This window comes from Stegostoma tigrinum, chromosome 1 (genome assembly GCF_030684315.1).
Source record: "Stegostoma tigrinum isolate sSteTig4 chromosome 1, sSteTig4.hap1, whole genome shotgun sequence".
NCBI classification, from domain to species: domain Eukaryota; kingdom Metazoa; phylum Chordata; class Chondrichthyes; order Orectolobiformes; family Stegostomatidae; genus Stegostoma; species Stegostoma tigrinum.
In genome coordinates, this window is record NC_081354.1 from 96,845,312 (window position 1) to 96,871,958 (window position 26,647).

General features: G+C 40.3%; 1 protein-coding gene across 3 annotated transcripts in view; it reads right to left on the reverse strand.

The window, feature by feature from the left end:
* Positions 1 to 4,932: 4,932 nt before the first annotated feature.
* The window catches only part of rell1 (RELT like 1), a 64,913-nt gene continuing 43,198 nt past the window's right edge, over positions 4,933 to 26,647 (reverse strand). For all 3 annotated transcript variants that reach the window (XM_059647112.1, XM_059647114.1, XM_059647113.1), the window contains exons 5-8: positions 20,226 to 20,465; positions 16,677 to 16,821; positions 15,710 to 15,755; positions 4,933 to 8,020 (exon numbers count right to left, since the gene is read on the reverse strand). In XM_059647112.1, the coding sequence (XP_059503095.1) occupies positions 15,723 to 15,755; positions 16,677 to 16,821; positions 20,226 to 20,465 (418 nt within the window). In that variant the 3' untranslated portion in view covers positions 4,933 to 8,020; positions 15,710 to 15,722. The remainder of the gene's footprint in view (positions 8,021 to 15,709; positions 15,756 to 16,676; positions 16,822 to 20,225; positions 20,466 to 26,647) is intronic.

Sequence of the window (26,647 nt, forward strand, 5' to 3'; positions counted from 1 at the left end):
CCTGGAAAGGTTATGAATGTTAACAAACAACAGTAAAGGTTCCATCTCCGTTCAGTCTCCAGCCTCCAACCTCTCAGATAACAGTTGAATGTGGTGCCTAATTACACTATAGAAATTGACATTGAGTTGCAATTAGAAACTGAATATGAGAAATCTTGAGAAAGGTTCTTAGTATTGATTAGTTATGAGACCCATTCAATAAAACACAGTGACAAATACATATAATGAAGGGCTTCTCCCTGCAAGGCCTAGTCATTTTTCTTGCGCAATGTTCCAAAACAGGAAATGATAGCCTAATTTTACCACTTGATGCAAGAACTTGCCACTGCTGGGATATCCCAGAATGGACCATCATCCCTTGCACTGGTACCATCTCTAAAACGGTGTTTTCCATCAGAGAAGCACTATCAATCCAAACCTGCCCTGCACTGTTTATAGCAAAGTTGGAAAAGAAGGGAAACTTGGTGCCCTGGATAACAAAGTGTGAAGCTGGATGAACACAGCAGGCCAAGCAGCATCTCAGGAGCACATGTTTTGTGGGCAGAGTCTGGAGTTTGTGTCGGACAGCGTGGTGCTGAGAAGGAATATCCTTTTCTAATAGGACTGGCTGATGAGGCCATGACCTCAAATCCTGCCAGCCTGACTGGGGTTGCTGTCCAGGTGAGAGCAGTTTCAACCATCCAGCCATGTAAGACAAAGGTCAATGTCCTTCACCACTCTGCCACTATCTTCCCGCCCTCACACTCACTGCCTCTATCTTAGTTGCTGCAGCCAACAAGGTACCACAGCGTTGTTTGTTTGTAGTCACAAAGCCTGGCTCTCAATACCACTAGCCCTGCATGCCCTCTACGCTGCCTATACACTCAATCCAGACAGTTCAACATCTCACTCCCAATTATAACAGCACTGACAGTTGTGCCACCCATTTTCATCTGACTCGATCCCTCCCTTTGGCTCTATGGAGGATAAAACATTCCATAATAGACCAAGATGTGGTGGTGGGACACCTGACATTCCGCTTCTCACTTTTGAGGAGAGGGACCTCTCACTGACCACCGAAGCAGCTGAGTATTAGAGGGGAAATGTCTGCATGCACAGTAGTGAGCCCATGAAATTTTCCACCACAGAAAGTGGTTGATGCCAAAATATTGTATGTTTTCAAGATGCTCTCTCCACCCATCTTCTTTTCTCTCCGTCTTCGGTCCACTTCCCCCTCTCTCCCTATTTGTTCCGGGGCCCTCGCCCCGTCCCCCTCTCTGGTGGGGGGTCTGGGCCCGGGGCGTCGGCTTTTGTGCTCCTGGGATGCTGCTTGGCCTGCTGTGTTCATCCAGCCTCACGTTTTGTTGTGCTTTAATTAGTAATGGGCTGAAGAGCTATGAAGAATGAGCAAAAAGGTGGATTTGAGGTTGAGATGAGATCAGCCTTGATGGTTTCAAATAACAGAGCAGGTTTGAGGGGCTGAATAGCCTGCTGCTTGTGGTTCTTTATGTTCTGATCCCAGGGACTAATTGAGTACACCTTATTTCATCTGTTTTCCTACCAGTGATAAAGAGTACAATGCCAGCTCTTCTCTTGGTGTAATCTGCAGCTGTAACTTGAAAATTAAAATTTGGCCTTCAACATAAACATCACTGGAGATATAAAGTCATGCGAAGTTCTTTTTCATATAGTGGTTATGACATTGAATTTAAAAAGAAATGCTTGTGTTAATTTGGAGGTGATACAAGACTGAAAAGAGTTGGTTGTCTTTCAGAAAAGTCCAGAATGTGACAACCCCTGCGATCTAAAATATATTAACATGCAGAGTGTAATAACGGGATTGTTCAACTCTTGATGTTTTCTTATACTTTTGCCTTTCCTTATCTCCAATCACATCATAACCCACTTAAAGACCAAGGTGAAGAGGCTGTATAGGCTGGGACTACTTTCCCTGGAGCGCTGGAGGCTGAGGGGTGACCTTATAGATGTTTATATAATCATGAGGGTCATATATTTGGTGAATAGTCAATGTTTTATCACCGGGGTCGGGGAGTCCAGAAACTACAGGGAATATGTTTAAGGTGAGAGGGGAAGGATTAAAAAGGAACCTAAGGGACAACATCTTCACACAGAGGGTGGTGCGTTTATGGAATAAGCTGCCAGAGGAAGTAGCGGAGGCTGATACAATTACAGTATTTAAAAGGATCTGGATGGGTATGTGACTAGGAAGGGTTTAGAGGGACATGGGCCAAATGCTGACAAATGGGACTTGATTGATTTAAGATGTCTGGTTGGCACGGCTGAGTTGGACTGAAAGGTCTGTTTCTGAGCTGTACATCTCAAGTTAGATATGGCTCTTAAAGGTTAAAAAGAGAAAGTGGGAATAGGAGTTGGACGATTGCAGTGGTTCAAGACGACAGCTCAGCACGACCTCCTTAAGTGCAACTAGGGCTGGGCAAAAAATACTGGCCAACCAGCGATGCCCACATCCCATAAATGAATTTTTGAATGGCAGAATAGGCTGAAAGGGCTAAATGGCCTACTCATGTTCCTTTTTTCAATCTTTGGATTTTATTTGATTTATTGTAGTCACAAGTGCCTCATTACAGAGCAAAGCTTTGCTATGCAAGGCAGATCATAGCAAACAAGAATATATTGATGATTACAAACAAGGACATACAGATCATTGGGTGCTTAGGCAGGGTGAGGCATACAAGGTTATAGCTGCTCAGTAGGTACACAAAGCAAGATCAACATTATTCAAAGCCAGGAGAGGTCCACTCAGCAATCTAATAACAGCAGGGAAGGAGCTGTTTTTGAACTTGTTGCTACGTGTGTTCAAGTTTCCTTATCTTCTGCCTGACTGAAGATGTTGGAAGAGAGCATTACTGGTTTTGGTGGTGGTGGTGGTGGTTGGGGGCAGGTGAAGTCTTCAATACCATTCCTATTGGAACAGGCAAGTCAGGAGCCATAGGAAGGGTACAAGATAGAAATTAGCATCAATAGGGAAAAAGTACTCTGCAAACTATTATGATCGAGGGCATACGCGTCCACTGGGCCCAATGGCCTATATCTTAGTTTATTAAAGGAAGTGGCCGCAGAGATATTAGATCCATTGGTTACAATATTCCAAAATTCCCTGGACACAGGAAAGGTTCCAGTGAATTGGAAAAATGCTAATGTAATGCTCTTATTCAATAAGAGAGGGCAGCAATATGTGGGAGATTACAGACCAGTTAGTTTAACATTTGCTGTTGGCAAAGTATTAGAATCAATTATCAAAGAAACAATATCAGATCATTTGGAAGGCCAAGACGCTATCCATCAGTCAGCATGGTTTTATGAAGGGCAAATCATATCTCACTAATCTGATAGAGCTCTTCAAAGATGTAACAAGCAAAATCAATAATAGGGATCCTGAAGATGGAATAAATCTGGACTTCCAGAAGGCACTTGATAAGGTGCCACACAAAAGGTTAATTCACAAGGTTGGATCATATGGGATTGGGGTAATTTATTATCTTGGGTAGGTGACTGGCTGATAGACAGAAGACTGTGTCAGGCTAAATGGGTTTTTTTTTTCTGGATGGCAGGAATTAACTAGTAGGGAGCCGCAGGGTTTGATCCTTGGACCACAGCTATTTATAATCTATGTTGACAATTAGGATATAGGGATAGAGGGCTCTATAGCCAAACTGATGGGCAACATAAAAATACACAGGATGGTAAATTGCAATAAGAACCTTCCAAATGGATATAGTTAGGTTAGGGGACTGGGCCAAATGTGGTAAATGGAGTTTAATGCAGATTAAGTGGAAGGTCATGCATTTTGGTTAGGAAAATGGCAATGTGACCTATTTTCTAAATGGATAGAGATTTTGCAGTGCTCTGGTGCACAGGAGTCTGTGTATCCTCATTAATGAGTCACAAAGCTAGCAGGCAGGTACTGCAGATAGTAAAGAAAGCAAATGGAATGTTGGCTTTTTATAGCTGAAGGTATAGAAGGTGGGGAAGCATTATTGTAGCTATACAAGGCATTGGTGAGACTGCACCTAGAATATTTTGCACATTTTTGGTCTGCTTATTTGAGAAAAGATGTAGTGGCATTGGAGGCAGTTCAGAGGAGATTGATCCCAGAGATGCCATGTTTGCTGTATGAAGAGAGATTGAACAGTTTAGGCCTATTCTCTAAGGAATTCAGAAGAATGAAAGAAGGGAGATCAAATTGAGTATTCAAAATGACAAAAGGTATTGATAAAATTGATGTGGAGCAGAAGCTTCCTCTTGTGGGATATTCTAGGATGAGAGGTCATAGGATAAAGGATGGAAAATTTAAAACAGAGTTTGAGGTGAAACTACTTCTCCCAAAGGATGATGAATCTGTGGAATTCACTACCCCAAAGTGCAGAGGATGCTGGGACAACAACTAAATTTAAGAACAAGTTAGACAGATTTTTAATTGATAATGAGTTGAAGGGTTATGGGGAGAAGGCAGGAAAATGGGGGTAAAGTGCTATCAGCCAAGGCCATATGGCAGAGCAGACGATGGGCTGAATGGCCTGATTCTGCCCCAATATCTTATGAACTTATATTCATAAAATTTTGCTTAAAAATTCTACTTCATTCATAAAAACTGGTTTTTCATACTTTGTTAGGTCAAGCACAGAGGGCTATTACCATAAAAGAAGATTTTGAGAGAGTTTTAGGTAAAAGGATTTTACTTCTTGAAACCTCCCCCTGCCCCAAATTCAAGGATTATTGGGTAATTCATGGCAGCTATCTTGACCACATCTGTGCTAACCACAGTTTGTCTTTTAACTCAGAAATGTCTCATACATACAGTGAAATTACCCCAGTTCTATTCTTAAACATCACACCGTAGTGTCATAGCAGAACTCCACTGAAAGCCATATTTTACAAAGTTGTTCATATTTCAAGATTTTATTCAAAAACAGTACAAACTTGATAACAATTGTAAATACAGTGAATAATTAATGTGCCAGTTTGAAAGACAATATCCAACTTAGCAACAGAGGCTGCACATTGAAAGATATCTTACTTAAGTGTCAATCTGCTTAAATCACATTTCTTTTTAAAATGTTTGAAATGTAAATTTACAGCATTATATAAATGGAAGTAGTAGCAGTTTTGTTGAAACTCTCATACAGTACCATGGATTAAATTTCCAGACGAATTAAACATTTTTTCCTCAATTTGAGCATTGCTCAAAACATATGTTGCACTCTGATGATGCCTTTACACAGAGAAGCAGTTTGATAAAAAATACATCTTTACAAATGCAGCACCTTTGGAAGTAAGATAGATATACAGGATACATACAATCTATAAAACGATAAAATCCCAAAATGAATACATAACCATCCAAAAGGAAATTATGACTGAAAACCTGACATTACTTCAAAGACTTAGACAGAATTTAAAATTGAATACTGCACAAAATAACATTTCCAGAACACATACCATTTACAGTTATTGCCTTTTAAAGTGCACCACCTAATTACAAAGCTGCCTTAAGTATTAAATGCTTCACATTACTCAGAATAAGCGGTTGCAACATTTTCTATAAGGCAACTTTAATTGCTGCAGAACACCACATTTGTTTTAAACTAATCACTGGTTACACTGACAATGGACTACTTCCAAGGATATAGGTTTTGAACAAAGATTCCTAGGCAAGGAGTTGATGGAGCATTCATGAGTGTTACGATGCCTGGGGTCAAAACAAGTTTCCTCAATCAGCTTAATTACACCCTTAAACAAAAGTTTTGTTGGCAACTCTTCAGCCAAGGGGTAAAAGTCAGCTGAACCTATAGCTAAATATTCACACAACTTGGAGCCTCAGTGGTTCCATTTTCCCTGACATTTACTCAAAGAATAATAAAATACACCTGCAAGAACATTAATTATTGCAAAATAGGAATAAGACAGCTTTCATCGCAAGTATATATGTAGATATGTATTTGTTAAAGAAGCATTATTGCACTTAATTACAACGTAAACATTAGAAAACAGATTTTGATAACATTTTACTGTTCTGGTCAATGTTCAGTAAACTTTTATTGTTATTGTGTTAAAAAGTTTATTTGAAGGAAAGAGCGTAGAGCACATTCTTCATGCAAATACAGACAATTACTGCAAGCAGGTTATTCACCATGTAGCAGTACATTCTATCTAAGGTTGATGCCGCTTCCATTTCCTCTCCAAGTAAGTACACGCCCCAACAAGGTTGCTTGATAATAAATGTATTATGGTAACTCTGCCTGTGAGCACGAAGTAAACCTCCAGTCTTCTAATTCATAAGGCACAATGAAAAAAGCCACTATCCAATAAGCTTGTTTTTAAAATTACTTTTATAATTATATTTTACAATAGTTTTTCCAAAAGCAGCTATGCCATTTTCCTTTACAAAAAGTGTTTACAAATACTGAATCAATTATCACTTTGCAATGGTTCATTGTATACAATTCCTAAACCATCCTGTCAGTTTGGTACTGAATTAAGTTTAATTGCATTTATTTACACAGGTTGATTCCCATTTTGTTGTATGTTTGTTTCTGTTTACATAAATTTGCAACTAAAAAACTACATTCACATCAAACAGCAATACATACATATTTTCAGAATTTACATTTTGGTTACACACACTTTCTGCAATCTTCTCATCTCAGAAGTGCAAAATTTGGAGTAGTTTGTGGGAGGAGGATGCCCTTCAGCACCTCACTTTACCTGTCTTTTCTCAATTAGGAAAACCCACTCAGTAAATCAGGAGGTTCTGGAAAACGGTGGGCAATACCACTAATTACAATGTCTTTACCTAATCTCCATGTGAGAATTTTTTCCTCCTGGACAAGAGCAAGATTTCTGCTAGGCTTTTTATGTTCTATCACACAATAGCCAATTGTAGCTGCTCAAGAGCTGTCCTAGTTGACTTTATGTAATTTATCACAAATTAGGAATCATATCCAGGGCCTTTGGGATACAAGAATTACATCCTGAAATTATTTTTAAAACTTCGCTTAAGTAACAAATTTATTTCTAGTTAAGCATTTTTATAATAAAACCTGTTCAAATGCTTTGGCACTTTTGTCCTCAAACCATTTAATACCATGATGTTGTTAACATTAAGTAACCGGAAAAGATTAAAAGGCACAGCTTTTCTTCTATAAAAGGCAAATTCTTTCACACTCGGGTCAGACTTTCTCCTCCCCAATATCAGAAGAAATTGCCTTAAAATAGTATGACTGCATACTTCCCTGTTGTTAATGAAACAAAATTAATTAGGTCTATCCAACTTTGTACAGTCCTAAGGTATTGTAGCTCAGTGTCAGACTTGGTCAGTGAATATATTTTGGTGCAGATGTTAAGGCATTATCTAGAATTCTACCATTCATCTGCCTACAGTCATAGCATTTCAAAGAATAAAATCCTTCTTATCCCCATTTATACCATGCCAAATCCACAAAAGCTTCATGTACACACTAATGAACAGCAACAAAAATAAAACCCTGAAAATTTACCATCAGCTTATTTGTTCTGAGATGGGCTGCCCATTTCTAATGAGTGTAATTTACAGCATTATGATCATTAAAACTCTGTTAAGTTGAATCAATGATAATTAGAATATTTCTTATTTTTGAAAATCAGGTGAGGAATTAGACCACTCAGAAATATGCAAGGAAACGGAATGCAACTATGAAGCATGAAGTTAGTTATGACAACAGGTAGAAATGGTAGATGTAGAATTTTTTTAAACAATCATGTTGACCATTTAATCCTAATGTATAGATTTGAGGTTCAAAGAAGAAAATTAATCTCATTAATATGATTTGATCATTGCTAATTTTTATCTTGTGAGTTCCCACATATAAACACATTATAAAAATATAACAAAAGACATTCGGAAAAAATCCAAATTTCGCACAATTATCGATGCAACTGTAAATTTCATACTTTGGTTTTCATTCAGAAATATTCATCACTCTTCGATCTGTTCTTGACTGAAGTGTTCACTTTTCCCTTGCTAAGAGGTTCATTTTTAAAGAAAACAAAAGACAAAGACATTCAGTTTCATTATTATTAGCAATTAAACAGAATATTGTTCAGGACGTAAGTTTGCTCGCTGAGCTGGAAGGTTTGTTTTCAGACATTTCGTCACCATTCTAGGTAACATCATCAGTGAGCCTCCAGTGAAGCGATGGTGTTATGTCCCGCTTTCTATTTATCGGTTTAGGTTTCCTTGGGTTGGTGATGTCATTTCCTGCATTGGTGATGTCATTTCCTGTGTTGGCAACTCAGACCTCTTAGCATCGTGGTAACCCACAAACCCACCAACACACTAAAATAGCAGCTAATGAACTTAAAAGACCCTATACAGACAACAAGCAAAACGAATGTCATTTACAAAATACCTTCAAGAACTGTGATAAACACTACATTGGACAAACAGGCAGAAAGCTAGCCACCAGGATACATGAACATCAACTAGCCACAAAACGACATGACCCACTATCACTAGTATCCTTACATACAGGTGAGGAAGGACACCACTTTGATTGGGACAACATATCCGTCCTAGGACAAGCCAAACAGAGACACGCATGAGAATTCCTAGAAGCATGGCATTCCAACGGGAACTCCATCAACAAACCCATTGATTTGGAGCCCATCTACCATCCTCTGAGAAAAAGAACAGGAAATAACATCACCAACCCAAGGAAACCGAAACACAAAGAGAAAGCGGGACATAACACCAGCGCTTCACCGGAGGCTCACTGATGATGTTACCTAGAATGGTGATGAAACGTCTGAAAACGAACCTTCCAGCTCAGCGAGCAAACTTACATCTAGAACCTCAACCTGAGCTACAAATCTTCTCAAAACTCACTAAAATATTGTTCAGCAGAGATGCTCATTCCATTTGAAAATGTTCTCACTACAACTGCGTTCAAACCAAAAGAATAGCAGTATCAAAATATTCCTCTGAACACGGGTCAGACCCAAGGCCTACAATCTTGTCTGTAAAAAAAGGCTAGCTAGTTGGCAATAGCAGGGTGCACATGAACACTGCAGCAATGTGGTGGTCTTTCTAGTCCTAACACCAAACTGCATTTCAATAAATAAACCCAGGCACCCATCCAAAAGTCTGTGGGCATTTGGCAAAATTATGGCACAGTGGTGGATCTCTAAGAATGGAGCCAGAAGTTAGAGGGTTTACTCACATCATAATGAGAGGTCTATGGCATTTCCTTTCCATAAGGTTTGGGGGGGGGGGGGGGGGGGGGGGGGGGGCCAGTAATGGTGAAACTGGGGATTGACGGAAAGTCACAGCAATTACCATGCCAATTTAATGGGCAGCCCTACTGTACTGAGTAAAACAAAAGAACTGATCATTGACTTCAGGAAGAAAGGAGGATGACACACACCCATCTACATCAAAAAAGCTGAGGTTGAGAGGGTCGATAGATTCAAGTTCCTGGGCATGATGATAACCAACAATCTGTCCTGGACTTCCCACGAAATTGCAACTGTCAATAAGGCCAAAAACGCCTGGTCTTCCTGAAGCAGCTTAGGAAATTCAGCACTTCAAGGATAGTCACCAATTTTAGAGATTCATCATAGAAAGCATATTATCCAAGTACATAATGGCCAGATAGGGAAACCGGTCTGCCCAGGACCATAAGAAACTACAGAGGGTTGTGTACACAGCCCAGACCATCACGGAAGCCAAACTCCCATCCATGGACTCCATTTACACTTCTCATTGCAGAACGGCTGCCAACAAGGACCCTTCACATTCCCATAATGCTCACTTCCAACCTCTTCTGTCAGGCATAAGATACAGAAGCTTGAACACATGCACCAACAGGTTCAAAAACAGCTGTGTCCCTGCTGTTATTAGACTGCTGAATGGATATTCGAACTTCAAATAACGTTCATCATGCCTTGAACATCTCCTGTGCAGTTGTAAACTTTATCCCTCATTCTGTCTGAGCACCCTATGATCTATATGTCCTTGTTTGCGTGACTGCAATAAACAAATCAAATAGTCCGAGAACAAGGCACTAAATTCCAATGAACACAAAGCAGATGTTAATTGACTACATATTCATGTACAGGCTACCTCAGCTATACCTCTAGGCCCTTGGAGAGGAAGCATATTGTCAACCTGGAACTTCAAACTGTGGAATGAATCATCTCCCCTACTAACACCATTTTAATTTAGTCTCTCCTTTGCTTCCTCTCAGACTTGATTTTTGCTAATGGACCAATGACACTGGTGGACGGTGTTTACAATAACTTATATAATTTGGGATTCAGTTTGGTTGGTAGTGCTTTTTTTTTCAACAAAACAGAGAGAGAGGTGGATTCTTACCAAGGACTTCCTTGGGAAAACAAAGGTGGAATCTGGTGTTTCTGCTAAACTACAGATTTACAATAAACCCTGTACATTGCTAAGGTTTTTGCTTTCTAATTGAATATTAGGAACTCAGACCATCAAACAAGTGCAACAGATAGCAAGAAACAAGTGATCCGCAGTATAATGATTAGTTTTGATCAGAGTCTGGGTCTAGTGATAGGTCTGACACCTAAAAAGGCACAAGTATTCTGCAAAAGCAGTAATCCTCCATTTAAAAAAAAATCTAGAATTGAAGAATCTAATGGTGACCATGAAAGTATTATCAATTATTGGAAAAACCCATTTGGTTCACTAAGGTCCTTTAGGGAAGGAAACTGCCAACTTTACCTGGTCTGGCCTACATATGTCTCCATTCTCACAGCAATGTTGAAAATGATCTGGCAAGCCACTCAGATCAAAAGCAACTAGCACGGACAACAAATCCTTCTTCAATGTCCACAATGCCACCAGTGTTGCAGACATCTGCAAACTTACTGACTATACCTCTTACATGTTCATTCAAATCATTTATATAAAATGACAAAAAGCTGTGGACCCAGAACGGATCCTTGCAGCACAATCGGTGGCACAGGTCTCCAGTCCAAAAACCAACTCTCCACCACTACCCTCTGTCTTCTACCTTCAAGCCTATTTTGTATCTAAATGGCTAGTTCTCCCTGCATTTCACGTGATACAACCATGTTATCCCCCCTTATCCTTAAGGAATTATGGTCACTGTCCCAGAAATGCTCCGCCACTGAAATGTCAATCACCTGGCAGGGCTCATTCCCCAGCAGCAGGTCTAGTTTGGCCCTTCCCTAATTGAAGTATTTACATACTATTTCAAAACAAAAAGAAAAAAGTCCATCCTGGACACACCTAACAAAATCTCCCTCATCTATGCCCTAGCACTAAGCAAGTCCCAGTCAGTATAGGTGAAGTTAAAAATCACAACAATCTTGTCGTTTTTACACGTGTCCATAATCCATCCAGAAATCTGTTCCTCTATCTTCCACTGACTTTTGGGAGACATGCAGTATAAAGTGAAGGCACTCTTCCTGTTCCTGAGCTCTAACCACATGGCCTCACTGAATGAGTCCTCCAAGGTGTCCTCCCTCAGTTCAGCAGAGATATTCCCCCTAATGCAACTCCCCAACTCATTTCCACTTCTATCACGTCTGAAACATCTAAAATCGCAGAACATTAAGCTGCCAGTCTTGTCTGTCTCTCAACTAAGACTCTGGAATGACTACAGCATCATAATTCTATGTACCAAGCTCTAAGTTCATCTGCCTTACCTGTCATATTCATCTTAAACACACTTCAGACCACCAGTCCCATCATGTTTAGTCACTTCTCCCAGTCTGTTCTTTGCTTTTGTCTTATTGCCCTAGATTCAGACTGTTCCTAATCAGACTTGCTGGCCCACTGCTCTGGTTCCCGTTCCCCTTCCTCACTAGTTTAAATGCTCTCAAGTGGTGCTAGCAAACCTCCTTGCCAGGATTTTGGTGTCCCTTCAGCTTAGGTGCAACCTCCCCATCTTGCGAAGGTCCCTCCTGTCTGGAAGACATTCAAAATGATCCATACACATCAAGTCCTCCCTCCTCCACCAGCTCTTTAGCCACATATTTAACTCTACTTCCTTCCTGCTCCTAGCCTCACTGGCACGTGGCACAGGGAGTAATTCCAAGATTAGAACTCCAGAGGTTCATTTTCCAACATTGTACCTAACTCCCTTTGTAGGACTTCATCTCTCTTTCTGCCCATGTTGTGGTACCAAAATGGATCACAGCCTCCAACTGTTCACCCTCCTCCTTCAGAACATTCTGTGCCCACTCAGACATCCTTGGCCCTGTCACCAGGCAGGCCCTGTCACAGCATCCTGGAGAATGGCTTGCAGCCACACAAATGCCTGACTACAGAGTCCCGTATCACAACTGCTCTCCGGCTCTCCCTGTTGTACAACAGTGCCAGCTGTGGAACCATTGACCTGGCTGCTGTTTTCTCCTTGAGGTGTCCTTCCCCTGCACCCCCGTCAACCCCCTATCCACCACCAGTGCACAATGCTAGCAATGTGTCCCATACAAGATGCACTGCAGCAACCCATCAAGTCTCCTTCAATAACACCTTGCAAACTTAGAACCGCCATCATCGACAAGAATAAAAGCAGAGGACGCATGGAATCACCTCCACCAATCGCCTGCAAGTTCCCTTCCTAGCCATACAGCTTCCCGATTTGGAATGCATCACAATTCCTTCACTGCCACTGTGTCAAAATCCTGGGGCTCCCTTCTTAATAGCATTGTTGCACACCTACACCAAATGAACTGTAACGAAATCTAACATGGTGGGTCACCACCACATTAAAGGGCAGTAAGAGTTAAGAAATGCTGGTTTAGCTAGCAATGACTACGAAGCATGAAATGTATGGATTTTATATGCTCTGGTTCTATGCTCCATAAATATCTAAAATAATTTACTCATTAATACTGAGAATAATTATGTCTTATTGAAAATTTTATTCCATTCATTCATGCCTTGTAGTCATGGCTTTGTTTTCTGGGATTTTCAAGATTTGAGAGCGAGTTAGGAGTGTCAGCCATAGCTCAGGAGCGATATTGTTGTCACAGATCAGATGCTAATAGAATCAAAATTGGAAACAGAACATAGAATAGTACAAGCTCTTCGGCTCATGATGTTGTGCCGAACTTCAACCCTAATCCGAAGGTCTATCTAATCTCCACCCCTACCTTATACAATCATCCATATGCCTACCTAATAGCCAGTTAAATGCCGCCTAATGAGGCAGATGCATTCCATGCCCCTACCACTCTGAGTAAAGAGCCTACCTCTGACATCTCACCTATACCTACCACCACTCACTTTAAAACTATGCCCCCTCATAATAGCTACCGCCACCCCAGGAAAAACTCTCTGGCTGTACACTCTATTTACACGTAGAACACACAGAACATAGAACAATACAGCGCAAAACAGGCCCTTTGGCCCTCGATGTTGCACCGACCTGTAACTAATCTAAGCCCATCCCCCTATACTATCCCATCATCATCCATCTGCTTATCCAAGGACTGTTTAAATGCCCCTATTGTGGCTGAGTTAACTACACCAGGCGTTCCACACCCTTACCACTCTCTGAGTAAAGAACCTGCCTCTGACATCTGTCTTAAATCTATCGCCCCTCAATTTGTAGCTATGCTCCCTCGTACAAGCCGACGTCATCATCCTCCGAAAAACACTCGCACTGTCCACCCTATCGAATCCTCTGATCATCTTGTATGTCTCTATTAAACCCCCTCATAGCCTTCTTCTCTCCAATGAGAACAGACCCAAGTCCCTCAGCCTTTCTTCATAAGGTCTTCGCTCCAGACCAGGTAGCATCCTGGTAAATCTCCGCTGCACCTTTTCCAATGCTTCCATATCCTTCTTGTAATGGGGCAACCAGAACTGCACGCAATATTCCATGTGAGGCCGCACTAGCATTTTGTACAGTTGCAGCATGACATCATGGGTCCAGAACTTAATCCCTCTACCAATAAAACCTAACACACCATAAGCCTTCTTAACAGCACTATCAACCTGGGTGGCAACTTTCAGGGATCTATCTATCTCCAATACCTCTGATCATTTTGTACGCGTCTATCAAGTCACCTCTTATCCTTCATCGTTCTAAAAGGAAAAGCCCTAGTTCTCTCAATCTTTCCTTGTAAGACCTTTCCTCCATTCCAGGCAACATCCTGGTAAATCTCCTCTGCACCTTTTCCAACTCTTCAACATCTTTCCTGGAATGAGGTGACCAGAACCAGACACACTGCTCCAGATGAACCAGGCTTTTGTATAGCTGGGGGCATAACTTCACGGCTCTTGAACTCAATCCCTCTATTAATGAAAGCTAACACACCAAATGCCTTCTTAACAACTCTATCCACCTGGGTGGCAGCTTTCAGGGAACTGAGGACATGAACCCCAAGATCCCTCTGCTCCTCCACACTGCTAAGAATCTTTCCGTTAACCCTGTATTCAGATTTTAAGTTTTTCCTTCCAAAATGAATCACCTCACATTTTTCAGGGTTAAACTCCAAACGCCATAACTCAGCCCAACTCTTCATCCTATCAATGTCCTGTTGTAACCTAGAACAGCCCTCTGCACTGTCCACAACACGACCCACCTTCGTATCGTCTGCAAATTTACTAATCCACTCTTCCACTTCTACATCCAAATAATTTGCAAAAAATCACAAAAAGAGGACCCAGAACAGATCCTTGTGGTATACCACTCGTAACTGTGCACCATGTTGAATATTTTCCGTCCACTACCAAACTTGGGATTCAGAATTGGCTGACCCTTAGAAAACAATCTGCCACATTTCCCTCTATCCCATGCCTCCTTACTTTCTGCATGAGCCTACCAAGGGGAACCTTATCAAACGCCTTACATTAACCTATGCATACCACATCCACTGCTCTAACTTCATCCACGTATTTGGTCACCTCCTCAAAGAGGTCAATAAGGTTTGTGAGGCATGATCTACCCCTCACAAATCCATGCTGTCACAAATCAAGCTATGCCTAACCAAGGTGATCATAAATCCTCTCTCTCAGGGCCCTTTCCAATAATTTGCCCACCACTATCATAAGACTAACTGGCCTGTAATTTCCAGGGTTATCCTTATTCCCTTTTTTGAACAAGGGAATGACATTTGCCTCTTTCCCATCTTCCAGCACTATACCCGTGGACAGTGAGGTCGATAAGATCATTACCAAAGACCCCGTGATCTCTTCCCTCACTTCCCATAGAATCCTTTGATAAATCCCATCAGTCCCATCTATCCCCAACTTCCTTAAAATTCTTAGCACATCTTCCTTACTAACACCAACTTTCTCTAGCCTACCTGTTTCACACTGTCCTCCTCTACAACTAGGTCTCTCTCAAGTTGTGAATACTGAAGAAAAGTATTCATTAAAAGGACCTCTCCTATCTCTTTAGGCTCCGTGCACGAATTCCGTTCACAATCCTTGATCTCCCCTACCCTTTCTCTGGGCATTCTCTTATTCCTCACGTTGATAACACTTTGATTGAAATGGGAGAGAAACAGCTATTGGGCTCTGAACCCTAAACCTGGATGCAAGCCCTCAACCATTCTTCTCTTCAATGAGGCATAGAAGCAAAGAGTAGGCCATTCAACCAAACACGAAAAAGTGGATACACCTCTCGGTACACAGGAGACTAATTAAATCAAAAGGACGAAGACAATCCCATAATTTCAAATCTCTAGGAATGAGAAAATACCTTACCGACTCACAAAGCTCACTGCAAATCCTTTGTTTCCTGCAAAGTTTCCTGAAAAGATATAACAGAAATTTTTAAAACTAAGCAGATTCCATGCAAACATGTAAAATTATTTTTCTAATAAATGGCTTGGAGATACTTTCAGTTATCAACAATCCTCAGTACATCCAAACCTTCTGCCTTGTTTGTGGTTGATAACAAGTCAGACTTAAAACGCTGGTCAAAATTCTGTTCTTGAAATAAGACTCCATTACTTCCCAAATTCCAGGGCAACCAGAGCAGCAGGCACAATGATGGTACAGAGTTCTTGTAACTTTACATCCATTAAAGTGCCTGACTTGTAGGTTCCCCCTACCATTGCACCACAGGGCAGACCACATTTCAAAGATCACCACCTATCTCCCAAGCAATCCTCAGAGACCAGGTTAAATTCACATTGTTAAGTGGATCTTCTATTCACAGAAATCAACGGTGGAACAATTAACATTGGGGACAGTCAGGAAGCCTGGACTAGTTGAGGGGAAGATATTTCAAAAGATAATGAAAATGGAGGAGATTAGGAAGAAGGAGCAAGACCATGGAAGGAATTACTACCAAGGATTACAACTTTAACATCAAGAAGTAGCTTGAGTTAGAGCCAATGTAGGTCAGTGAGCACAGGGTTGAGAGGTGAATATTGCCGAGAGTGAGTTAAGGAAAAGACTGCAGAGTTTCGGATGACCTAAAATTTATATAGGGTACAAATTCACCCAGCGTAGCAGAATTTCAAACTTAAGATGCAATAATAACAACACAAATGAGAGTTTCTGCAGCTGAAACAGGGGCAAAGTTGGTGATGTTATAAAAGGTGAAAGTAAAATTGTGGAATGACTGATTCCCACAAAGCACAATATTTACATGAAACTCAGGGATGCTCTGTTTTCCTATTGGGCAGGGAACAATTGTGTCTTTTAAGTGAATCATTTCACTCACCCCTTTTACATCCAATGTTACTGGTGAGTTTGGCACTTCATGGTTGTCTGTATTTGCCTCATTACACATATCATCTGGAGGTGCAGCAATCAACACCTTTTGATCATTAGAATGAGGTTTAGGATCAACATGTGTAACACGAAACCTAGGAGGACAAAACAGTGGGAATGGGTCATCTACACAAGCATTATACAAATACTGGATTGATATTTACATCTTAATCCATTTCTCTTTCCAAATACACATTAATTTCTAAATATATATTACTCTCCCAAAAGAACATTCACATTTAGTCCATTCTTGATATGGCGCCTCCTGAAGATGATAGTTTAAACAACAAACATTCAGAACTTGTCATGAAAGAGAACTCCCATGGCGTAACAGTGCTCAGCTTGCTAGTATAGAAATTAATTTTAAGAACATAAGAGATAGGAACTGGAGCAGGCCACACCTCCCTCCCACCCCACTTCATTATTCATGGAGATCATGGTTGATCTTAAAACAATAAGATCATAAGAAATAGCAACAGCAGTAGGCTGTTAAGACCCTCGAATTTACTCTGCTATTCAATAGGATTATTATTCATCTTTAGTGAGGTATCTTTCTGAAGACCCTCTGGAAGTCCAAATTCAACACTGGTTCAGACTTCCTCAAAAAATCTCTATATTATATAAAAATAATCAGTCAGGCATAATCTCAGATGAAGGAGTTGCCATGCTGTCTGTTTGATTAGATTATGATTTTCCAAATATCCTGCAGTCCAAATATAATAATCGATTCCAACATTTTTCTGACAATGAATGTTAAGCTAAATTAGCCTATAGTTACCCCCTGCATTAACACCATTTTCCTGCACTGTCCCTCTATCCATCACTTAGATCTAGAAATCTACCAAGCTCTGCCTTGAATGTATTCGATGTCATAATATCAAGAGACCTATGGAAGCTAAGAATTTCAAAGATAAACCATTCTTTGAGTAAAGAGATCATTCCTCATCTGTCAGAAATACCTATTCCTTGTTTTTGGCATAACAGCCTGGAGAAATGTCCTTCCTGTATTTACTCTGGTCAACTCCTGTAAGAATTTTGTATATTTGAATGAGGTCACCTCTCAATATTCTAAATGCCAGAGAAAAAAAGGGCCAGTATATTTAAGATTTTCTCATAGGATAATCCTTCCATCCTAGGAATTAGGTTGTAAACATTTATTCCAGTTCCTCTGTGGCAAGTGCATCTTTCCTGACTTACCCACACAATACTCCAAATATCATGAGGAACCAGTGGCCATTTGGATTGCCAAAAAGTGTTCAATAACATACTGTATGTAAGGCTACTTAGTAAGGGAAAAGCACACACAGTTGGGTTAGAATATTAGCATGGATAAGAGACTGGCTAACCAACAGAAAATAGATCTGAGATAAAAGGTGGTATTAACAGGATGGCAATCTAAAACTAGTGCAGCACGACAGGAATCAGTGTAGGACCAGAACGACTTACAAAATATATTAACGATTTTGATGAGTCAAACGAATGTACAATCATCAAGTTTGCAGGTGATACAAAAATAGGTGGTAAAACAAATAGTGAGGATTACAAAGAGTCTAGACGAAGATATAGACAGGTGAGGTTATGCTGTTTTGCTTTTTGATAAGAACTGATTATTATTTAAATGGAGAAAGACTGCAGAATGGTGCAGCACAGAGGGATTTAGGGAACTTCTTGCGGGAATCACAGGTAATGAGCATCCAAATTCAGAGGGTAATAGGGAGGGTAAGTGGAATGCTGGCCTTTATTTCAAAGGGAAAGGAGTATTTTAAAAAATAGTTTTGCTAAAATTATACAAGGTACTAGTCAGACCACAGCTAAAAATGTGTGAACAGTTTTGGGTCCCTTATTCAAGGGAAGATATACTGGTATCAGAGCAGAGAGATTCTCAAAGTTGATTCTTGGCTGGTGTCAATAACAAGGGCAAACATTTATGTCAGAGATGAGGAACAACCTCTACACTGAGGGTGGTTTATCTTTGAAATGCTTGGCCTCCACAGTTGACTGAGACTAAGTTGTTAAGTATGTTCAAGGGAGAGCTTGATCGATTTCCAAGATTTTAACAAAGGATACAGGAATACCCTGTATGGTGCTAAGGTTGAGTAGATTGGCTGATACACATTGGGGGATGAGAAGATGATGTAGAAAGGTTGTTTCCTCTTGTCAGAAAGTCTAGGACCAGAAGGCATAATCTCAGATGAAGGAGTTGCCTTTTTAAAACAGAGGAGGAAGTTTTCTCTTATAGGATACTGAATCTGTGGAAGGAGTCACATCAGACTTGAAATATTAACTCTGTTTTTCTCTCAACAATACTACTAGACCTGCTGAGATTGTCCAGAATTTTCTGTGGTCATTTTACTCATTATCCAATCCACCATGCCCTGCATTGTAAAATACACATTACCTTCATTGTCCAAAGGTGCTGCCAAATATTTGGTTTTCCACGGAAAACCATCTGTCTGTGAAGCATGATGTGTTGTTACATCAATGATGGCTTTATGAATTAGAGAATGCTTGGGTATTGTAGACTCAATGCTGCAATCAAATTCTTGCAAATTTAACAATAAGAGAAAGAGTCTTGTATTTATATCAGAGCCAGTAAGACAAAAGTTCACCAGATTGGTCCCTGGGATGAGGGGATTGTCTATGATAAGAGGATGAGTATGTTGGGTCTATTCGCTTGAGGTTAAAAGAACGAGAGATTTATACATTCAGCTGGACAGGGCAGACTCAGGCGACGTCTCTCATCTGGGGAGTCTAGAACACGTGACAGATTTTCCTTCGAGCATGGTTCCCAGAACGGAACACAATACTCCAGCGAGGGCATACCCAATCTTCATAAAGGCTTAGCACAGCTTCTTTACTTCTGTACTTCAGGACTCTGCTTCATTCGAGAAAGTCTGCACAGGCCTTTCATAAGCGCCCTTAATCAGCCTCCCCTTTTACCTTTGCAGATTTGTGTGCAGCCCTTTAAAGGTGTGCTACAAAAAAAAAGTCATCCTGCAAAATTTCTCTACAACCCTCCACATTAAAATTCATCTTTTATTTTAGGATCTTCCTAGGCTTGTTTATTACTTATGCACACTGGATCTAACCAATGCAATTTGGACTATTTTAATGCTCATATCTCTTTAAATTTAATTATTTTGATTTAACATGTCTTAATTTTCAATGGCCCTTGGCTTAAAATCACTTCGCACCTCCTTCACTGCCCATTTACTCTGCTTAGCAAGCATGCCATTTAGCAGATTCATCTTTCATCCAATTCTTAAAAGTTCTCCACTTAGTTTCCACATATAAAATATTGAAGTATATTTCCAACAGTGAGATCACATTCTATTTACTTCTATAAAGCATTCAAAAAATGAGGGTTAAATGAATGTTTTAAATATTTGCATCGATTGCAAATAGAACCCTTTAGAACTCCAGCTGATTACTCGGTTACACAAGACAAATGAAATGCAAACCATTCACCATAATTTTAGCTTTCCACAATATATTTTACCTTCCCACAGCAAATACTGTGACCTCTCCAGCTCGACTCCTTCGGAAGTCCTTTGGCCGCTTCGATTTTCGATGGCTGCAACGTGAGCACGTGCTTTTCCCTGCAATTCCTCCAACAGTATGCAAATGATGTCCAAGCGCAGAGTGATTGGTTAGGCTTCCAGATGGTGATACAGGGCTGGTAGGACTTTCAGGAGTAACAGGGCTTGGAGGTCCATTAGGACTGTGAGGGCTTGTAGGGCTTGGCACAGGAAAACAATGGTTGGAAATTAATTCTCACTAGACAGGACTGAAAATATTCATAATATTATGAATAGCAAAAAAGCATCTAAGTTTCAACAATTAGCTTTACTAATTAGATTTCAAACAATTTCTGACAAACTTAAATATTTCCTCTTTAAATAATACATTTACATAATTAAGCAACACTGTCAGACTTTCACCTTTAGAACCCAAGTCAAAGTTAGCTTAAGAAATGGAAATAAATTGTGTTTGGTTTCCTAATACTTGAGTCCTATAACAAATGGGTTTGGCCATTTTAACAAAATTCCTAGTGATGTAGCCTTCAAAGCAAAAGTAGCCACTAGAGCAACACAAATGGCTGTTCAGGAAATGAAAACTAAATGTATTATCTTATGAAACTTGGGATAGAGTAGAGGCAGCTTGCAGAGTTTGTGGCATAGTGAGCAGCATTCCTCACCTTTGTGTCAGAAACTTTTGGTTTGACTCCCACTTGTGAACGAGGGCATGTTATTAATATGGCTAAACAGTCAATTATAAACTTGTAATTTCTTCCAATATGCCTAACTACAGTAAGTGCAAGACTCTGCTCATTAGCCACACTGCAGAAAGGAACAGCAAACTATTACAATACTTTGCTGGTGTAAACCTGAACCAACATGAATGTCAAAAAAGTAAAGTCCATGGCCTCCAGAAACGCTTTAGAGTACAGTATGTTTGGGGTGTGGGGGGGGCGTGGAAATCACAATTGTAAGACAACCCGCAACTTCTACATTATAAAACCATAAGAAACAGAAATAGGCCATTCAGCGCAGTCTGATCCACTCGTGAATGAGATCATGTCTGATCTGACAATCAGTAACTTCATTTTCTTGCTCTTTCCACATAATCAGCAAGGGAATCAAGGGTTATGTATACAGTATACATTAGATCTTCAAGCAAAATGTTTCACGAAAGTATTAAAAGATATATCAGTTATTCTGCTACCACTCCTGGCAGTGGTGTCGTAGTATTTCCATTGTGGTGTGGGCGAGTCCTAGGAAAAGTAAATCCTGCTTGCATGTAATGGCCAACTTAATTTTTAAAATTGAATTTGTTCATTAATACATGAATTTCTCATTGAGAAATGCAAACAAGGAGGCAGATAATGCTTTAAAATAGTAAATGAATGTATTCTCTACTTAGATAAATGGTGGATCAAAAAACAGAAAGGTAATCTTGGAAAAATATTGATGTGGAACTTGAGGGTTCAAATATAAAAATAATTCAGAGATTAAGTGTAACATAATTGTATTACAGCACTTAGAACTAGCATAGCCAACACTTCAAACTAGTTCTTTCAACAGATTTACATTTCCTCCTGACTTCCCCCCTCCCCTTCTAGATTGCTTTTACCGATGACTTGTAATTTGGTCTAAAAAGAGTACTTTTTTTAAAAAACGATAGAGATTGAATTTTCAGTATTCACGCTGTTACCAGGTATGGAGGGACTGTGTTATGAGGAGGGGTTGATCTAATGTCTGACTGGATAATTCGTCCAGAGAAACAACAATGTCCACTATAAACATCCAGCAATTTGAGCTGCATAGTTCACACAATTCACTAAGGTGCAGCCATAGTATTTCCACTGGTTACATGCCTGAGGTTGAGTTAAAATCCACTTATTTATTTTAAAAAGTAGCTGAAGACATGCTAGAGGATAAATTCCACAGACTTTTTCCAGGTAACATTTATTTTTCAGTTTGTTAAAAAGAAACTGTACGCAAGTGCAAACATTTGTAGATAAAAACAGAGACAAGGGAGACTGAAATGGAAGGAAATTTTGAAAAATGGAAGACACAGGAGAACTTCCAGAAGCTAAAGAACATTAAATATGGGAACAAATTTTCCAAAGTCCACAGGAGCAAAACCTAGACTTGTGTTGCAATCTGGGACATAATTACACAACGATCCCAGGGCCTTAGTCTAAATAGTGGGGAGGGTGTTCAGTTGCATGGAATATTAGAAAATCAAAAATACAGGAGAAGGAAGGATGCAGGACCAATTATTACCAGAAAATAAAAGGAAAAGACAGAATGTATGAATGTCATATTGTACCAAGGAACCATAAAAAAGTGTAGGGAAATTCAATTATAGAACACACTTTGTATTTTAACAAACTTTGTATCTTAATGCATGAGCATTCAGAATAAAGTAGGTGTCTTGACCACACAAGTTACAGTTAGTGAATATGATCTCACAGCCATTACAGAAAAATGGTTAGAAAGAAATCAAAACTGGGAACTTAACATTCAAGGATCTTTGATCTTCCAGAGGAACAGGAGGAATGGAAAAGATAGTAAGGTAGCCCTATTAAAAATTAGGCAAAATGAGGCTGTTGAGAGACGATTGAGGCTCGGATGACGAGGAGTTCATTTGGGCAGAGATTTTTAAAAAAAGAGCAGCAAGGGAAAGATGTTTATAAAAGCAATGTACGCTAAGTAGTAGCTACTTTATAAAAGGAGTATGTAAAAAGAATAGAGCAATAGTTACGGGGAACTGTAATCTTCATGTCGATTGGATTAATCAAATTGGAACGAGTAGCTACAAGTTCAGAGTACATTAGGGATAGTCTCCTACAGCAAAACATCATGGAGCCAACCAGGGAGCAGGCTAATTGTGTGAACTTATACAGCTCAAACTGCTGGATGTTCACAGTGGACATTGTTGTTTTTCTGGGAAAACTATCCAGTCAGACATTAGATCAACCTCTCCTAATAACACAGTCCCTCCATACCTGGTAACAGCATGAATACTGAAAATTCAATCTCTAGCTTTTTTTTTTAAAAAAAGTACTCTTTAGACCAAATTATAAGTCATCAATAAAAGCAATCTGGATCTGGTAATGGGCTTTGGCAGATTTAATAAATGACCTCAGAATAAGTGATCTCCTAGGAAGTAATTAATTTAATATTCAGTTTAAGATTGAGTAGCTTAGACTGGAAACAACAACATTTAACTCAATTAAAGGGAATTACAATGAAATAAGGATAGGGCTGGCTGAAGTGAACTAGATGGATCGATTAACAGGAATGGCAGGAAGCAAGCAGTGGCAGATTTTCTTTTGGGGGTGGGTGGTAATTCATGATTTTCAACAAAAACACAAACCAGTAAGGTGGAAAGATTCTAAAAGCGAGATAAGTCAACCATAGCTAACCAAGGAAGTTAAAGAAAAAGCATACAAAAGCCAGTGATAGCACTGAAGACTGGGATAAATTCAGAATCCAGCAAAGGAACACTAAAAAAAATGACAAAGGAAGAAAATAAACAACAACAAAAGCAAACTAGCAAGATGCACAAAAACTGACGAAAAAAGCTTTGTTGAATATATAAAAACAAACAGAAGGTCAAAGTGGACATAAGCCCCTTAGAAAATGAATCTGAGGAGATGGTTACTGGGAAGTTAAACAGATATTTTGCATCAGTTTTTATGGTGGATGATACTTCAAGCCTTCCATTAATACTAGTGAATATGGGGAAGGAATCAAGTACCATCACTGATTAGACAAACTAATGAGGCTAAAAGCAGATCTGTCGCCTGAGATGCTGCTTGGCCTGCTGTGTTCATCCAGCCTGACCCTGATGTCCTGCATCCTAGAATTCTGAAATATGTAACAAAAGAGGTAGTCGATGCATTGGTTTCAATTTTCCAAAAATTCATGGATTCTGGAGAAGTGAAAGAAAATTGGAAAACTGCTAATGTGACAGCCCTATTCAAAATGGGACAGAAGCAAAAAGCATGGAAGGATACGCTGATTAGCCTAAGATCAATTGTAGAAAAAGCACTGCAATCAATTACTAAGGAAGTAATATTTCATTGGAGTCAGTTCATTGAAGACTCACTGACATGATCCCTGGTACCAAGGGATTGTCTTTAGAGTGTATGACTTACTCAGAGCCATAGATGTAGAGACAGAAACAGACCCTTTGGTTTAACTCATCCATTCTGACCAGATATCCTCAATTGACCTGGTCCTATTTTCAAGCATTTGGCCCATATCCCTCCCAATCTTTCCTTTTCATTTACCCATTTAGATGCCTTTCAAATGTTATAATTGAATCAGTCTCCACCACTTCCTCTGGTAATTCATTCCATACTCGCACTGTCCGCTGTATGAAAAAGTTGCCCATCTCCCATACTTCCACCCTGACCCTTTCTACTCCCTCCCACAACAGCAATAGGATTCCCCTTATCTTCACCAACCATCCCACTAGCATCCACATCCAGAAGATCATTAGATCATTTCTGCCACCTCCAGTGAGATGCCACCACCAGACATATTCCCCTCCCTTGTTTGCCTTCCGCAGGGACCATTCCCTCCGGGACACCCTAGTCCACACTACCTTCACCCACAACACCACCCCCACAGCCCTACGACACCTTCCCCTGTAACCACTAAAGTGCAACACTTGCCCATTTGCCTCCTTCCTCCCCAAAATCCAAGGGTCCAAACATACCTTTCAGGTGAAGCATCACTTCACCTGCACTTCCCAGAATCTAGTCTACTGCATTCACTGCTCACAATGTGGTCTCTTCTACACTGGGAAATGAAACATAGACTTGGCGACCGCTTTGCAGAACATCTATGTTATGCTTGCAAAAAAGACCCTGAACTACCTGTTGCCTGTCACTTCAATGCACCACCCTGCTCCCTGGCCAACATTGGTCTCTGGCTTGCTGCAGTGTTCCAGCGAAGCCCAATGCAAGCTGGAAGAACAACACCTTATTTTCTGCTTGGGGACACTACAGCACTCTGGACTCAATATTGAATTCAATAATTTTAGGGCCTAAACTCTTCCATGTCCCAGCCCCCTACCCCACATACCAGGCTTTGTTACCACATAGGGGATGTGTAATGGCAGGCTGTTAGTCACTAACAGTCTCCATTAACAACTATTCATCCTCCCAGCCTGATCGTTAGCAACTCCATTGTCTGTCCAACTGTTTCTCCCTCTCTTTGGGGTCTATCCTATCGTTTACTCCCTATCCCACCCACCTCCATATTTTCTGCATATATAACTCTGATTTTTCCTTTACAGATGCTGCCAGTCGTGCTGAGCTTTTCTAGCAACTTTGTTTTGTTCCTGAAAAAGTTGTCCATTACGTCCCTTTTAAAGGTTTCCCATCTTACCTTAAACCTATGCCCTCTAGTTTTGGACACCTCTACCCTGGGAAAAAGACTTTAGCTATTTACCCTATCCATGCCCTTCATGATTTTATAGACGTCCGAGGGGTGACCCCTCAGATTCCAACACTCAGAGAAAATAGCCCCAAACTATTCAGCATCTCCCTACAGCTCAAACCCTCCAACACTAGCAACATTTTTGTAAATCTTTTCTGAACCCTTTCAAGTTTCACAACATCCTTCCTACAGCAAGGACACCAGAACTGAACACAGCATTCCAAAAGTGGCCTAACCAATGTCGTGTACAACCACAACGTGACCTCCCAACTCATACACTCAATGCACTGACCAAACAACTTCTCCACTACCTGGTTTACTGTGACTCCACTTTCAAAGGACTATGAGCCTGCACCCCAAGGTCTCTATTCAGCAACAGTCCTCAGGACCTTCCCATTAAGTGTTTAAGTCCTGCCCTGATTTGTCCTACCAATACTTTGCACCTCCATGTATCTGAATTAAACTTCATCTGCCACTCCCCGGCCCATTGGCCCATCTGATCAAGATCCCATTGAACTCTGAGGTAATCTTCTTCACCGTACATTACGCCACCAATTTGGGTGTCATTTGCAAACTTACTAATCATATCCTCTAAATTCACATCCAAATCATGTATATAAATGACAAAAGAGAATGGATTCAGCGCTGATCATTGCAGCACAATACTGGTCACAAGTCTCCAGCCTGAAAAGCAACCCTCCATCACCACACCGTTTCCTAGCTTTAAGCCGAATTTGAATCTCAATGGCCAGTTCTTCCTGTATTCCTTGTGATCTAATCTTGTTAACCAGTCAACCATATAGAACCTTGTTGAACACCTTACTAAAGTTCATGTAGACAGCATCCACCATTCTGCCTTCAATTCTCTTTGTCACTGCCTCAAAATACTCAAGTTAGTGAGACATGATTTTCCACACACAAAGCCATGCTGTGTATCCCTCATCAATCCTCGTCTTTCCAA